Below are 16,138 nucleotides of genomic sequence, written 5' to 3'. Positions count from 1 at the left end.
TAGATTAAAGATAGATAGACAAGCACGCAGTCAGTTGATCAGCAGAGAGGTAGGGATTTAGATTCATGTACGTAGATACATATGGGTAGGCAGATAAAGTAAGAGATAGAGTGAAAGATAGCTCCGGTCTGTCCTCTCTCCTTTCTATCTATCTTCAATGTCTCTATCTATCGATTTGTCTTCAATCCCTCTATCTATCTTTAATCTGTCTATGTTTCTATCTTTGGCCTTTCTATCTATCTGTCTATCTATCTTTTATATTTCTTGAATCTTTCTATCTATGTTTAGTCTCTTTATGTCTGTATGAAAAAGGTGCATGTGACGGAGGGTTGGGTAGGCATAGTGTGTGTAGTGCATTCATTGCATGCATGCATGTGCTTTTCTTTCTATTCTTCCTATCATCTCCAAGCGACAAACTACCGGGCACAACAAAGGAAAGAGTTCTTTTCTTTTCTTTCTTCTTTTCGTTTAGCATTGTGGCGAGGGAGCCTTTGCGGCGTTGAGAGCGTCGATACTCGAGAGGAAAGTTCAAAAAGTTTGTTTAGATAGTGAGATCCTTCATCTAGGCCACGTTGAATTAGTTGGTAAGAAGGCGAAAGAGAAGCACGAAAAGAAGAAGAAGAAGCAAGAAAGAAAGGAATGGCTCTTCTTCTCCCGATGAAAGACACTACAGAAACTCAAGAGGGTGCAAAGAACAAGAGAGAGAAAGAAAGAAAGAATGGAGCAGAAAGAGAAACAAAGAAAGAAGAGAAAAACGTCTGCTGCTCAGGTGTATGTACACCAGTACCAGAGTCGAGTGTGACTTGCTAAACACACTAGACATGCTATGCTAATCATGTCTGTAGTCTCACTTTCTTCTCTGCTTTTTCTTTCTTTCTTTCTCACTCTCACTCTTTCTTTCTTTCTTTCTTTCTTTCTTCATTAGTTTCTTCTTCGTCTCGTCCACAGCAGCAGTGCAGAAGGATTCCGTTGTTCGTCTCTCGTAGACCTAGCTTATCATGTGTCTTTCTTTCTTACTTTCTCTCTTCCACTGTTTCTTTCTGTATTGGAATAATGGAGCGAGCCAGTTGGTACAGAGAGCTTCCCGTGTTTCTCTTGAAGTCCTTTTCTTCTTCTTTTTCCTCTTCTTCATCTTTCTTTCTTCTTCATTTTCTGTCGTTCTTCTGTTGGAGACTTCCATCTCTTCTTCTTTTTCTTCTTTTCTTGTTTTTCTTTTCGAATCTTTGTCTGAGTATACCGGTTTATTTACGAAGAAAGATGCAGCCGATCGAGAAGTCACAAGCATAGGAGAGGGAAAGATCCCCTACATGGAATATGGGATAGTTGCTTATCTCCGTCAACTCTCGATGTAGTGAGAGCTCTTCGGTTTCTGCTAAGCTAGCTAAAAGTAAAGAGAAAGAAAGAAAGAAGAAACACGCAGGCAATTAGGGAAAAGAGAAGAGTTGAGGACTTACACTAGATCATCTTCTCATATTCGGGGTGTATAGACACTCGCGTCTTTGGTCCTATCTTCTTTAAGACTCAGCTGTACATACACTCCACCTGTTGGATCCTCTCTTGTACATCCTGGTGTATATACACTCCATTTCTTCAGAATGAACCTACCTGCCATATTCGGGTGTATGTACACTCCATCTATGCTTCTTCACTATCTTTTCTTCTCGGTTGCCAAAGAAATGTCTTTCCTTTCTCGTGTTCTTCTCAGGTGCTCGAAGAAGTTCGTCTCTTGGTGGCGGTGCAGGAGGCTCTCCACTCTCTGAAGATGCCCCGTGGTTTATCTATACGTTCACATGCCAGCAAATCAATTGCTTAAGATCGGAGATCGACAATCGAGTTGTTGAAGGGAGAATCGATGATATCCGTCGAGTGGTTTATTCTATAGCTATCTCCAAACATCCACGGCCTGAAACAGAAGGACTTCTATACCCCTGGATGGTACGCTCAAACAAAACTCACAGCAAATCTTCTTCTTCATCTTTCTTCCAGCTTCACTGTAGCTATCTTCACCTCTCTCCCTAGTTTTTTCCAGTCTATCTTCTGTCTATCTATCTGTATCTATCTATCTATGTTTAATCTATCTATCTATCTATCTTTATCTATCTATCTATGTTTAATCTATCTATCTATCTATCTATCTATCTCTTTATGGCGATCTGTCTCTCTATAGATCTACGGAGGTAGGGTAGTTTACGTGTCTGATCGCGCTTTCTTGAGTGTATGTGGAGATTACCGTGAAGCCTGGATTTCTATCTTTCTTTGCTAGCTAGCTATTCAACTAGCCATCCATCTTGTATCTATAGTGAGTGTTGATTGCCTGTCTCTTCTTGTCTGGCTTGGTGTGTGTCTACTTTGTATGTCTACAGATTCGAGAAATAGCGATCGTTGGCAGCGAAGCCTTCTTGTAATCTATCTCTGTCTCTCTCTACTAGATACCTGTCTCTCTATCTTCTCTTCTCCTTCCTCTCTCTGTAAGATTTTCCTTCCTCTTCTTCATTCATCGAGTATCAAAGTGTCTGAAAGGAGAGAACAAGAAACAGATGAAACGTACAGGGAGAGAAGAAGAAGAAGAGAGGGGTGGGTTGGCGGCAGGCGCAGTGCGATGTGTGTGATGGAGATTTCAATGGAGAATGAATTGTGAAAAGACCAAAAAGAAGAAGAAAGACACATCAAACGAAAAAGTGACAAGAAAAGAAAAAGAAGAAAAGCTTTTAAACTCCACGAAGAAGAAGAAAAGATAAAAAGAAACACTCGACTGGAAAGTCTAAATTTCCCTCGAGTCATAATAAGGAGAGAGAAAGAGAGCGAATGAGAAAGACTTCCTTCCTTCCCCTTCTCTGATGGACGGAGCAACTCTATTTATTCATTTATTCCCTCTCTCTCTCTTCTCTCTCCTTTTCGCTTCTTTTCTTTTTCTTACACGTCTCTAGAGAGATCGAAGTCTTTTCAGCAATCTTGAGAAATCCGTCTTCTTCTGGCGGGGATAGCGAAAAGAAGAAAGAAAAAGAAGCCAAGACAGAATACATGAGGGGAGAAGAACACCCTAATAGAGAAGCAAACAAAACGACCCAATAGATCTTTCTCTTCATCTAATCGAATGTATTTCGCCATTTCTCTATCTTTAATCTATTCATATAAAGGCAGATAGATCTATCTATCTATGTCTTTATCTCTTTATCTATCTATCTTAGGTCGATCTGTCTATCTGTATATTTTTCTGTCTGTCTATAGGGGTGCAAATATGCTACCGGCGTCTCAATCTCTTATATCCGTATAGACACATATAGACATCTATACGTATCTATATATATATATATATATCTATATATATGTATGTATATGTGTCTTGTATGTGGCGTGTGTGTAGGTGGAGAGGAGAGAGGTTTTTTCCTCCCTCTTCTTCTCGTTCTTTTCTTCTTCTTCTTCTTGTTTTGTGAAGTTCGATTGTCTTTGGAGTTTTATGAGTTGAAGAGGAGGAAAGAGGAATGCTTTTCCTCAAGTAAAAGAGAGGGAGGTGCATGCAAAAGAAGAATGAAGTAAAAGAAGAAAAAAGAAAGATTAAAGATAGATAGATAGATCTCCGTGTGGTAGCTTCCCGCGTTGAAGAAGGCAAGAAAGGTAGATGGTAGAGTGTGTGTTCTTTTTGCATGAAATTCTTTTTTCTGTTTGGATTTTTCAAGTGTATGTACAGTCATTTTATCTTTCCTCTCTCTTCTAGTCAGTCTGAAGGCCTTTCGGTTCCCTTCTTTTATTTTTGTAGATGATACACCTCGAGGTGTATAGACAGTTGATGTGGATGGGGTTCGGGCCTTTTAGTTGTTCTTTTTCTTCTCAATAAGAGAAGAAGCCAAAGATCGTCTTCTCCTTCTTTGCTTCCATGTTCGTTCTTTCTTTCTTTCTTTCTTTTCTCGCGTTTTTTTTCTCACTCTTTGGTCGATCTTCACTCCCCTTCTCTCTCTCTCTTCTCACCTTCGGGTTCCTGTTCCTTTCTTTCTAAGCATATGTATATATGGATGTATATGTATGTGTACTTTCTTTTATTTCTATTTGAATAGTCGTTCGTCTTTCATTATCTAGCTTGTGAATCTTTGTATCCTATTTAGATCAAAGGTAGACAAAGAGAGAGAGATCTACCGATTCGTTCTTTCTCCTATCATCATTTTCATGAAGAAGAGAAAGAAGTGTAGGCGCTCTTCCTCCTCCCCCCTCTTCTCAATTCTTGTTCTTTCTCTATTTCTGTGCAAGTAGTCCGTTTCTCTCTTGATCTATCTACTGTCTATCGATTTCCCTTCTATCTACCGATTTATTCACTTCTTTCTTTCTTTTCTGTTTCGGCAAGAGCTATTCTTCTTTTTCTTCTTCTTGGCTTAGCTTAGCCTAGCTTAAAAGGAAGTGCTTCGGTTGCTTCGGTTTGCATGCGTGTCTTTGCCAGATGTATGAGGGGACTGGACCTGCTTGTGTGACACCCCTCCTGACCTAATCCTTTCTTTCTTTTCTTCGATTTTCTTCATTCACCTCATCGGCATTTCTTCTTCTTCCCTCGGTTCTTTTTTCTTTTTTCGTAACTGACAGATTTCGATCTAATTGATCTATCGACCTATCTACCTAGCTATCTACTATCTCTCTATCTTTATCTATCTAGCTATCTCTCTATTTCTCTCTCTCTTTACCAGTCATCGGGGGGCTATATGTATCTCGATGCATTGCCTGTCTTCTTCTCTTCTTTTATCTAGAATGCCCCTCTATCTGTCGAGGTAGATAGAGGGGCATGCATGCATGCAAGCACGCACCTATCTATCTATCTACACATATAGAGATAGATAGGTGTATCAGGTAGGTATAGCTATGGCTATAGATAGATGTAGATAATATTGTATATCTTTCTTCCTTTTTCTTTCAAGTTGTTGCTTTGATTTGCTTGCCTCACTCCTATCACTTAATACTATTATGATGAGAAGGGCGCTAGTTCTAAAAGAAGTCTCTCCTCTGCATGGAATTTCTCCTTTTCTTGCAAGAGAAGAAAAAGAGGAAAAATCCGAGAGAGACAGAAAGAAGAAGATAGAATGCTCTATATGTGCCTATTATCCCTTGTTTTCGTATCTATCTATTACCAACGTAGATCTATATCTATCCGACTGGATCTATCTATGTTCAATCTATCTTTGATCTATTTATAGCTCTCTGTAATCTATCTATCTCTTTATGTGTCTTTAGTGTATGTATCTTTTAGTCTATCTTTTTATCTATGTCTCTGTGTGTCTCTCTATCTGTGTATTAGTTGGAGTCGTTGCCATCGAATCTTCCCTTCGCCTCTATACATTCGAACTCTCCATCCAGAAGACACGAAGACACACATACAGAGGGCTAGATTAAAGAAAGACAGATTTGAGACAGATATATAGATAGATTATAGATAGATTAAAGATAGATAGATAGGTTAAAGGTCGATCCAACAACATAAATAGACAGCTATTAGACTACAAATAGATCGATAGATTAAGGAGAGATTAGAGATAACAGATCGGACATCGATACAAGCTAGCTAGATCGATTCTCGAGAAAGATGAAACAGCTTGGCTGGCTGAATAAGAAGAATACGAAGAATGAATGGTGTGGGTATTGAGACAGGCAGGTTGCTCCTTCTATCATTCTATTCTATTATGTTTCCTCCCAAGAAGAGGAAGAAGAAAATAGTGGAGAGTTTCACGTATGATAGCTCCCTTATTGTGGTCTATAGAGATTGACTGAGAAAGAGAGAGAAAGAAAGAGAGAGAGACTGATAGGCACAAAAAAGAACATGCTGATTTGAGAAGTCAAGGAAGAAAAAAGAGAAGATAAAAGAGAAAAGAAGAAGCACGAAGGACAAGAAGAAGAAGGAGAAGAAGAGTGTTTCTTCTTCTTCTTTTCGAAAGAGGGACAAGGCGCTTCACCCCACGACTGCTCTTTAGGAACTCAAGACAGACGACGACAAAAAGAAGAAGAGCAAGAGACACTAGAAGCTATCAACAAGAAAGAGAATCACGAGGAGTGGGTGAAGTCAAAAAGAGAAAGAAGAAGAAGAAGAAAGGAGGGAGGAGGAGGAGGAGGGGTGAAGAAGAAGAAGGTAGACTAAAGACGAGCATAACTTGGGTGGGGTCGCCGTAATTCCTTCTCTTCTCAAACTCCTTCAGAGACCTCCTTATTCTAATTCTCCCATTCTTATTCCTATTATTGTCTATCTATCTCTACTCATCGTCGTCCTCGGAAGAAAAAGAAGAAGAAAGAGATGTTGACGACTTCCCAGATATCTCTCTCTCTCTCTCTTTATCGATCTATCTATCTATCTCTCTAGATAGATATCTATCTCTATCATCTCTCCGTGTCACCTCATAGTTCTTCTTGCTCTTTCTCTGCTTCTTCTTTTTCCTTCGATCACTCGCCATTCATTCATTCTTTCAGAAGAGGAAGAAGAAGAAGAAACGACCGACACATACAAAGAAAGAAAGGAATCGTGATACAAAGAAAAAGAAGAAGGACAATGCTGTCTCCTCTACCTCTCCTTCTCTCTCTCTGTCTCCTTCTTACATTGGGTTTCTTCTTCTTCTTTTTCTTTTCTTCAACTTTCTCGTCACCGTCATCATTCTTGTAACGTTTTCTTCTTCTTCGTTTTTTCTTTCTTTCTTTTCTTGTTGTGTGAAAAGAGAGAGAGAAAGAAAGAATGCTCTTTAATGTTAGATCTAATGGCGAGATCTATCAGACTTGCATCGAGTTCTCCCTCCCTATCTCCTCCTTCTCTCTCTTCGACAAGGATGAGAGGCCCATACACCCCAGTCTCTATGTGTCTTTAATCTATCTATCTATCTATCTTTCATCTAAGTAATACATCTGTCTATCTATCTATCTTCATGTCTTTGTCGTTAATTTCCTTCTTCTTAATTCTCGTTAGATTTTGACTGAGAGAGAGTAGCGGAGAAGGCTGCGTAAGATACCGAGGAAGAAGAAGCATCGACTACCTGAGACGACTACACACAGAAATACAAAAAGAAGGAAAGAAAGAAAGAACGAAAAATATAGATAGATAGATAGACTGAAGATAGATATATTAAAGATAGATTAAAGATAGATTAAAGATAGATAGATTCAGCACGTACATATACATACATATTCGTACATGCACATACATACATATATACTTATACATACACATATACATACATATTCATGCATGCACATACATACATATATACTTATACATATACATACATAGATAGTCATAAATACTCTATGGCTCCACTCACATGCAAACAGAGACACGGGCGCCCTAAATAGATAGATTGACTGATACACACATTGATACATACACATACATAGATCTATCTGAAATCTATCTTTAATCTAACTTTAATCTATCTATTTCTCGCCTGTGTAGATATTGATATAGATGTGCGGTGTACATACCTGGCTGTAGTGAAGAAACTCAACGGCAAAATCTAAGGATGACGAAGAAGAAGAAGAACTCTCTGACAGCATCTGTACCAAACCAACACAAGAAGAGGAAGAAGAAGGCGAAAGACACGTATTCTACACATAAATAGATCGAGAGAGAGATAGATCAAAGATAGACTAAAGATAGATAGATAGATAGACAGATAGGTAAAGATATATTTGGAGATAAAACAGGCTAAAGATAGATAGATAGATAGACTTTAGATAGATAGATAGATAGACTAAAGATAGATAGACTTTAGATAGATAGATAGGCCCTCCAATAGATAGGATAACTGAAGAGAAGCAATTGAAGAAAGGCGGAGATTTAGCTAGAAGCACAAAGCAGAATAAGTGAGAAAGAGAGAAAGAAGAAAGAAAGAATGAGAAGGAATAGAAAAGAAGACGAAAGAAGAGAAAACTCGTCTAAAGAAAAATATGAGGCACCCGAGTCAGAAGACAGACAAAGAGGCGGAAAGATAGAGAAATAAATCAGTAAAGAGAGAGAGAGATGACGAGATTCTTCCTTCTGTCTCTCCTTCTCTACGTCTAGTCATCTGCATAGACATATATCTAGACTGTATGTACACACAAGCGTACGTAGGAGATCTCGCTAGATTCTGTGTATCTTCCATCTATCTCTCATAAATCGATGTCTTATGAAAGAAAGAGAAAGAAAGAGAGAAAGAATAGCTGACGGACTGGGAGAAGAACGCTAGAGCCGGATGCTTCTTTGCTCTTCTCTCTCTAAGTGAACGCAAGAAGGAAAGAAAGAGTGAGAAAGATCGAAAGAAAGCGTACGTACATGAAGAAAGACGGAGATAGGGTTATGTCCGCAGATTGTATTGCGGGTCCTTTCATAGTAGTCTTGAAAGCCTTCGAACGAGGAAAGAGAAGCACATACATACCCAAGAGATCATCCACACACACTGCCACGAGAAGAAAACAAAGAGGAAGAAAGGAAAAGAGAGAAAAAGAAGAAAGGAGAAGAAGAAGAAGAAACTTCCATTTCTCCTTTCAGATAGATAAGGCTGTCCAGAAAAGCGCCTTAAGGTTTCTCAAGGAGAGTAGAAACCACTACTTACTTGTAAGTTGTATAAGTGGACAACATAGCTATAGATGTATATACACATGTAGATATACAAGTTGATGTATCGTATTTCAGATTGCATGCACTATCTGAATACAAGACATATCAGAAGAAAAAGAAGAAGAATAAGCCGCCTTCACAAAGAAGCTTCTTTCTTCTTCTTCTTCTTTCTCTTCTTTCACATTGTGTTTATTCTGTTCATCTATACTACTAAGTCGAGTATGAAGAGAAGAGGAAGAGCAACCTCTCTCCTCTTAAATTCCAGGAAGATAAACAAGCTTTTTGAAAAGAAAGAGAGAGAGAAGAAAAAAGAAGTGTCCCTTTGTCCCCTTCTACATGCTCCAATTCACAAGAGAGAATAACGTTTCTTCCGCTGATCGATCGAGTCGCCCTTATCAAGGGAATCCTGAGGTGTATGTACACCCGACTTCCCTGAGAACGGGTAGATAATTTCGAAACAAATAACCTTCCTTTTCTCGTCACTCTTTCCTTCCTTTCTTTCTTTCTTTTTCTTTCTTTCTTCCTGCTTCGCTGTAAATCCTACCTTGTGTATCTTTCTTCACGATCAAGGAGGCTGCTTCCTTATCCAGAATCTACGGGAGACAAGGTATCACGAAAGAAAGAAAGAAAGACAGAAAGAGAAACGAAAGTTAGAAACAAACGACGAGGTAAGGAGCAGATTCAAAATGAAGAGAGAAAGAAGATCAAGATAGAAAAGAGAAAGAGATAAGAATAAAGAGAAAGAGAAGATGAAGATCAAGATAAAGAGAGAAGAGAAGAAGAGTGAGGGTGGATGGATAGAGAAAGAGGAGAAATCTCTTCCAAATGTCAAACATGAGAAGCAACAAAGCCTATCTCTCTCTGCCTGTCTGTCTGTCTGTCTTAGCTTTCCTTCTTCTTGATCTTCATCTCCATCCTTTTCTTTCTCCGCTTACTTATGTGTTTTATTTTCTCTTTTTTTCTTTTCTCTTCACAATCCAGAGAAAGGAAGAAAGGCAAGGTGCCGTCGTGTGTACATACACCCCACCTCTACCAATAGAAAGACACATAAAGAAGGAAAACCGACGAAGAAACACACAAGGCTGACGAAAGAAAAGAAAAGAAACAAGAAGGATGGATCTCTACTATCTTATCATTCTTATACGACCACACACATCATGCATGCACTTCATTCAGATAGATGAAGAGACAAACTAGAGATGGAAAGACAGAATACAAAGAGATAGATTAAAGATAGATAGACAGGATAGCTAGATAGATAGATGAAAAGAAGCGAGATAGGCAGGTAGATAGAATAGACATATAAGAGTTGAAGGTAGTAGGTACATGAAAGATCGATGGATAAAGCGTTTGGAGAAGGCGAGTCTTTTCTTCTCTAGTTGGTCTCTTCTTCTTCTTCTTGTTCTTTTTGTGAGACTTCTTTGTCTCTGAATGAGCATCCTCCCATGCGAGATTTCTATCATTCTTATCGCTCTTCTCTCTTCTTTCTTTGAGAGCAATAAAGAATAGATGAAACAGATAGATAGATAGATAGACTTTCTCCTCTCTTTCTTTCTTTTTCTTTTTCTTAATTACCTCGATGCGCTCATAAATGGGCCGAACTTCCTCATGGTCATTTGTGCCTTCGCCGGAAGAAGAAGAAGAAGGGAGATAGGTATACCTAAACCTACATTACGTAAGTAAGATACAAAACAAACAAGACGGCTCAAAAAAGCAAAGAGAAAACGAACGGCGTAAGACACGCAAAAAGAAGAAAAGACGGAGAAGGAGAAGGAGGAGGAGGAGGCATGCGAAAACTGCGCGAGGAAGGAAAGGAAAGGGAGGTGAGAGAGAGAGAGAAAAATAGACATACAGATATCATGAGGTTACCAAGAAAGAAAGACAGAAAATAAGAAATGAAGAAGAGAGAAAGAAAGAAACAAAGAAAGAAAGAAAGAAAGAGAGAAGGAATTTGTAACTAAGAAAGAGAAACGAAGAAAGAAGATTAAACTCTGTCATTCTGGGGCTAGCAATTATACCCCATGAAGGGCTAGCTAGCTAGCTAGATGTCTATCATCGATACTCATCGGTACTCCACCCCCCTCCCCATCCAAGCATTCAAAAAAGAAGCGATAGAACGAACGAAACAAAACAAACCTCGAGCCACACATACATATACATATACGTAGATATATAAACATACATATTTATATATATGCATACCCAACCTTACTTATTACCTACACCTCCACTGCCCGGTGTACATACACCTACTCTACAGTATCAATCTACGCGTATATACATACACGCATATATACATGCAATCTACTTATCATGTATACATAGGTAGGAACGTGTATGCCTGTGTATGTAGATATTCGTATACGTATATAAGTGAACGTAGGAATGTGTATGTGTGTCTATGCATGCGATGGGAGGTGACCTTGGAGTGATCTATCTCCACAGCGACGCGCCAAATCGATGCATAAGGAGAGAAAATAAAAGTGAAAAAGAAAGAAAGAGTGAGAAAGACAGAAAGACGCAGAGAATGAAAGATAAGTACATCTACATCATCCAATCTATTTCATACTGAATGAAAATGTGGTTGACGTGCCAGCCAACAAGTGAGAGAAAGAGAGAAAGAGAAAAAGCAGAAAAAACCAAAAGAAGAGAAAAGAACGTCTTCCTATCTTCCCATCTACTCGAATCTACCCATCTTCAATCTCTTTCTTTCTTTCTCTCTGTCTGTCTGTCTCTTTCTCTCTGTCTCTTTCTTTTGGTGTGCATTTGTGCGTGTGTGTCTTTTTCTTTTTTACCTTTTCCCCCAGTGACAGAAGTCTGAAGAAAACACGAAGAAATTCTCCTGAGAAGAAAGATAAACAGAAAGCAGAGAAAGACAAACAGACAGACAGAAAGAGCTACTAAGAAAGAAGAAAAGAAAGGGAGGAGCTGTAGAGATTCTCATCGAACTCACACGTCGATACTGTTAAGAAGGAGAAAGAAAAGAAGAGAAAGAAGAAGACAGAAGAGACATGATCCATGTCAACACGAGTGAGAGATACAATACAGATTCACACGAAGGGTAATACACAAACTACTGTAGAGAAGAAGCAAGAGAAGGACAGAAAGGAAGAAGAGAGAAAAGGAGACCTTGTCTGTAGATTCAGACAAAAGAAGATACAAAGAGACAGAACTCGAGAGACAGAAAGAGACAGGGAGAGAGAGAGAGAAATGGTGTATAGACGTCTAAACAGATTCTACAGAGACATATCTATAAGACATATCAACAGAAAATGACTATCTCTCTCTAAATATGTATCTCTAACTGTTTCTATCTGCCTTTCTTTACGGGCCAAGTTAACGTACCTCACTCGAAAGATAAGGAAGGAGAAGTCGAGCTAAAAAGAAAGAAAGAAAGAAAGTCAGGAGAGAGATAAAGAAAAGAAGAGGAGGAAGTGTACGAAAAGTGAAATAAAACAACGACGACGACGATAGCCATGCTGACGATGACGCGGCAGTGGTGAAGAAGAAGAAGGAGAAGAAGAAGAAGAAGGAGAAGAAGAAAAAGAAGAAGGGGAAGAAGAGACTGTATTCATTTATTTATTCGGTCGGGGTGTGTGTTTAGTCTGTGAGATCTCCTGCATAAGAAGCAGCCGATCAATCCTACGCCTCTTAAACCCTAAGACATGCGCCATAATAATGATGGGAACGATAAAGAAGAATGAAGACTCTCAAAAAAGGGGAAGAGTATATACACCTCAAACAAAAAGAGAAAGAAGAAGAAGAAGACAGATTGAAGATAGAGAGATCGATCGAAAAAGATCGATCCAAGCAGCCCGCTATTCTCGATGTTCTTTCCCTTACCTAGACGTCGATGAGAAGACGGACGGAGATCTCCAACCACAATAGGGACAAGAGTAAACTTTGCTGAGCTGTACATACACCCCAAGACCACATACATCAAACAGAACGACAGATACACATCCACCTCACACGAGGACAGAAAGATGTGATAGAAGAAGAAAAGAAAGAAACAAAAGTCTTCACGGAAAGAAACAAAAAAGAAAAAAAGGAAAGAAAGAAAGAAAGAAGCAAAAGAAAAAAGGAAAGACAGAAAAGAATCTCTTCTTCTCTACGCTATGCCTGCCTTAGAAAGAAGGAATGAATGAAAGAAAGGAAGACGTCATGCAAGTGCTTTCAAAAGAAGAAGATATATCTACATTGTTGAGACAGCCGAGAAAAAGAAGAAGGGGAGAGACAAGAAGCAAGAAGACATGTATCTGCTGAAGAAGAAAGAGAAGGAAAAGGAAATGACCTCTGCCTTCTCCGGATATAAGCCGAGACAGAAAGAAGAAGAGGAAAGAGAAAAAGTCGTACATTGTCATATATCTAACTAGAGATACAGAATGACAAGGTAAGGTGTTCTACTGCTGACATATATACGTATATACATAGATATATATATATATATATCTGTCTTCATGATATATGTGTATATATATAGATATATCATGAAGATAGAGATAGATGAGACGATATGCATCTCCAGATAGATCCTACAGAACATGTCTACATAAGACCCCTGCAGAAAAGTATGGTCGGACCCCCTTGCAGGCTTCTCTACATACAGAGAGAGAGGGAGAAAAACATATCTAAGTAGAAGCAACCATGTATTTATCTATCTATCTATCTATCTGAATATATGTAGATGTATAAAGATACCTGGATAGATACAAGCCTTCATATGCAGTATATATATAGTTCTATACATATAGAAGTACATACACATACACCTGTATCTATCGTGTAGTATATCTGCATGTCTAGACACTCCAAGAGACGAAGAGGATCGAGTACACCCCTAGCAGGGGGTGGAGAGAGAGAGAGAAGAGGAAGCTTGAAAGTGTTGAACGAGAGAAGAAAGCAAGGCATAGACGAAGAAGAAGAAGAGAGAGAGAGAGGAGGAGGAGGTCTGTCTTACTTTTGGAGGAGAATATAATGAAGAAAGGGTAGCTGCATTTCTATCGAGTGCTCCGCCTCGTCATCTTCGATTGATAGAGTCTCAAAGAATAGACCCCTCCCTCCCTCTTCACCTTCTTCTTCTTCACTCTTCTCGCGTAAACTTTTCATTACTAAGAGAAAGAGAGAAACAAGAGAAGAGAAAAAGAGAGAAAAGAAAGACAGAGAACAAGATATCCAGACAGAGACAGAGAGATAGATATGTATGTATGTGGGTATAGGTGTATGATTGAATGCCCTTCTTCTTGTTTCTCTCGGGTCTGTATGTTCTCCGTGAAGTCTATCTATCTATTTGTCTATCTTTAATCTAGCTAGCTATCTATCTTTAGCTAGCTATATGTCTATCTAAATTCTCCTGTATCGAAAACCAAGCAGAGTATGCATGCCCTCCAAACCAAAACACAACACACTCGATACTATTGAGCTGAAGTCGATATGAGCTAGGTAGCTAGCTAGCTAGCTAGCTATTTTATCAGCAGAGAGAGAAAATACAGACATGATAGAGAGCCACGTGAGAAGAGAAGAAGAAGAAGTGGAAGAGGAAATCCTGAAGCAAAGGATATATGGAAGACATTTAGATAGACAGAATAAAGATGAACAGAGATCTAAATTAGAGAGAGATTAAAGATAGATAGATAGGTAGATAGATAGATAGGTAGATAGGTAATTAGAGTGTGAATGGGCTGGGTTACCTTGTTGATCCAGAGGGATTTTTCCGTAGGGTGTGAGGTAGGAGTCTAGCGAAGATGAAGGGAGAGCGCATGCAGTCAGATATACATAATGCGACGGCCCTAAGACAAACACACGCCGACTTAAATTAGAAGAAGACAGACAGATAGAAAGAAAGAAAAGGATGAAAAGAAGGAGAGGAGAAGAAGAAAGGAAAGAAAGAAGAGGAATGGAGGGGGGGTATTGAGTGAATCTTTTTGACTTAGTCAGGGGGATAGAATGAGAAAGGAAGTAAACTCTCAAATCAAACAAAAAGAAAGAAGAAAAGAACAGAGAAGAAGAAGTCTCCATCTTTGGCCTTTCATATACATGTCTGTACACCTTTCTAGGGAGACACACGCGTATCAGCCTCGACCACATTCTTCCTTCTTTCCTCTCTCTCTCTCTATCTTTAATCTACCTATCTACCTATCTATCTATGTTTATTCTATCTATCTGTAACAGAGAATGGAGATTATAGCTCCCAAGCATTCTCCATTCTTTCCACAGAGAATTAAACGAAGAAGAAGAGAGAAGAAGGAGATAGATTTAAGATAGATTCAAGATAGATAGATTGATAAATAGAGAGAAGAAGGGAGAAAAAGGAAATAGATAGATAGGTAGATAGATAGATAGGTAGAGATAGTAGACAAAGAAAAGAAGAGAGAAGAGGGGTCTAGATAGACTGAAGATAGATAAAGATAGAGAGATAGATGTGTAGATGTGCGTGTGTACATGTTGGCGTTTGGTCGGTGGATCTTCGCCCATGCGTAAGCGGCAGTTTGGCCGCAGTAGGAATACCCTGCATGTCTAGCACATATCGCACATACACAGAAGAAATAGGAAAGAAGAAAAGAAAGAGATGAAAAAGAAAGACGGAAGAAAAAGCCGAAAAAGAATAAGGACAGGAACACACACGCACAGGCAGGCAGACATCCAAACCAAGAAAGAAGAAAGGAGAAAAGATAGAAAGAAAGAAAGAGTGAGAAACGTTGAGAAGCGGAGAGAGGATAGAGAAGGACTGAGACGAGAGTAGAAGAGGAAGACGGAGAGTGGAGTGGGAGAGAGAGACATAGACAAAGAGATACATAAAATGTGTTTCTTTCTTTCTTTCTTGGCTTACGGGCATATGAGGGCAAAGACTCTCCCGCTCTTTTTCTTCTTCTTCTTTTCTTCTTCTTCTGTTTCTTCTTCATTATCTGTCGATTGCTTCTTCGCTTTATCTAAACATTCTCGAAAGAAATGATCGAGGTCTCTTGCTGGGAAACACAAAAAGACATAGAAAAAGCAAAAGAAGCATCGAAAAGAAATTTCTTCTGGGTTGCATGTAGAAAGATCTCAACACATTTCTATCTAGATCTTCTTATGTCCTCCTACATAGAGATATCTCCACACATACATACATCAGCCTGTCTATACATCCAGGCATTCTCTTTCTTTCTTTCCTTCACGGATACCTATGTCGTTTGCGTGGAGTACACTGTATGTGAAGATGCATGCATATACAGACAGACAGCCACATACAGAAACATACATATACATCTACATATATATACCTGTACATACATCTACATAGGCACATACATACACAGACATGCACATAGGTATGTACATACGCATAAATCCACATACATACATAGATATATACATAGATATATATATGTATATGTATATGCATTAATATGTCTCCAGTGAGGGGGGTGGGGACTCACGATTGCTACTGTACCAGGTGCCTGCATGCGAAGCCTCTCGTGCTTTCTTCATGCCTCCTTCCTTTCTCATTCTTTTGTCTTTTTCTTCCCTCTCAGATGAGAACCGAAACTGTCTGTCTTTCTTCTTCCCTCTACTTCTTCTCTTGTCTTGCTCTTCTTCTTCCTCCTC

At 39.1% G+C, this 16,138-nt stretch overlaps 2 protein-coding genes across 2 annotated transcripts; one reads left to right on the top strand and one right to left on the bottom strand.

The window, feature by feature from the left end:
• Positions 1-472: 472 nt before the first annotated feature.
• CSUI_000189 (mitochondrial import inner membrane translocase tim44) lies at positions 473-6,578 on the top strand (the record flags this gene model as incomplete). The annotated part of the gene is made up of 3 exons (XM_068060423.1): positions 473-584; positions 1,706-1,935; positions 2,364-6,578. Coding segments are annotated over 3 exons (384 nt in total), but the record flags the coding sequence as incomplete, so codon positions are not given.
• CSUI_000188 (protein memo1) lies at positions 5,576-16,133 on the bottom strand. Its single transcript, XM_068060422.1, has 14 exons — positions 15,970-16,133; positions 15,381-15,516; positions 14,993-15,067; positions 14,242-14,360; positions 13,512-13,662; positions 12,395-12,462; positions 11,897-11,928; positions 11,347-11,393; positions 10,127-10,217; positions 9,096-9,144; positions 8,547-8,640; positions 8,160-8,208; positions 7,435-7,506; positions 5,576-6,998 (listed from the first exon to the last, which is right to left on the bottom strand). Exons 1-14 carry the CDS (start codon positions 16,037-16,039, stop codon positions 6,909-6,911), a joined length of 1,143 nt encoding a protein of 380 aa, XP_067927601.1. The 5' UTR covers positions 16,040-16,133; the 3' UTR covers positions 5,576-6,908.
• Between the last annotated feature and the right edge of the window lie 5 nt (positions 16,134-16,138).

Source organism: Cystoisospora suis (assembly GCF_002600585.1).
Source record: "Cystoisospora suis strain Wien I chromosome Unknown contig_88, whole genome shotgun sequence".
Lineage (NCBI taxonomy): Eukaryota > Apicomplexa > Conoidasida > Eucoccidiorida > Sarcocystidae > Cystoisospora > Cystoisospora suis.
Note: the sequence above shows the minus strand (reverse complement) of the source record. Positions and strands in the feature narration are given on the sequence as shown.

Bases quoted from the DNA above. Each gene is read 5' to 3' on its own strand.
- CSUI_000188 (XM_068060422.1), bottom strand. From the start codon at position 16,039: ATGAGAAAGGAAGGAGGCATGAAGAAAGCACGAGAGGCTTCGCATGCA. The intron at 15,517-15,969 runs GTGAGTCCCCAC...TGTGTTTCCCAG, and splicing joins CACCTGGTACAGTAGCAATC to CAAGAGACCTCGATCATTTC. The intron at 11,394-11,896 runs GTACGTTAACTT...CTTTCTTCTCAG, and splicing joins TTCCTTATCTTTCGAGTGAG to GAGAATTTCTTCGTGTTTTC.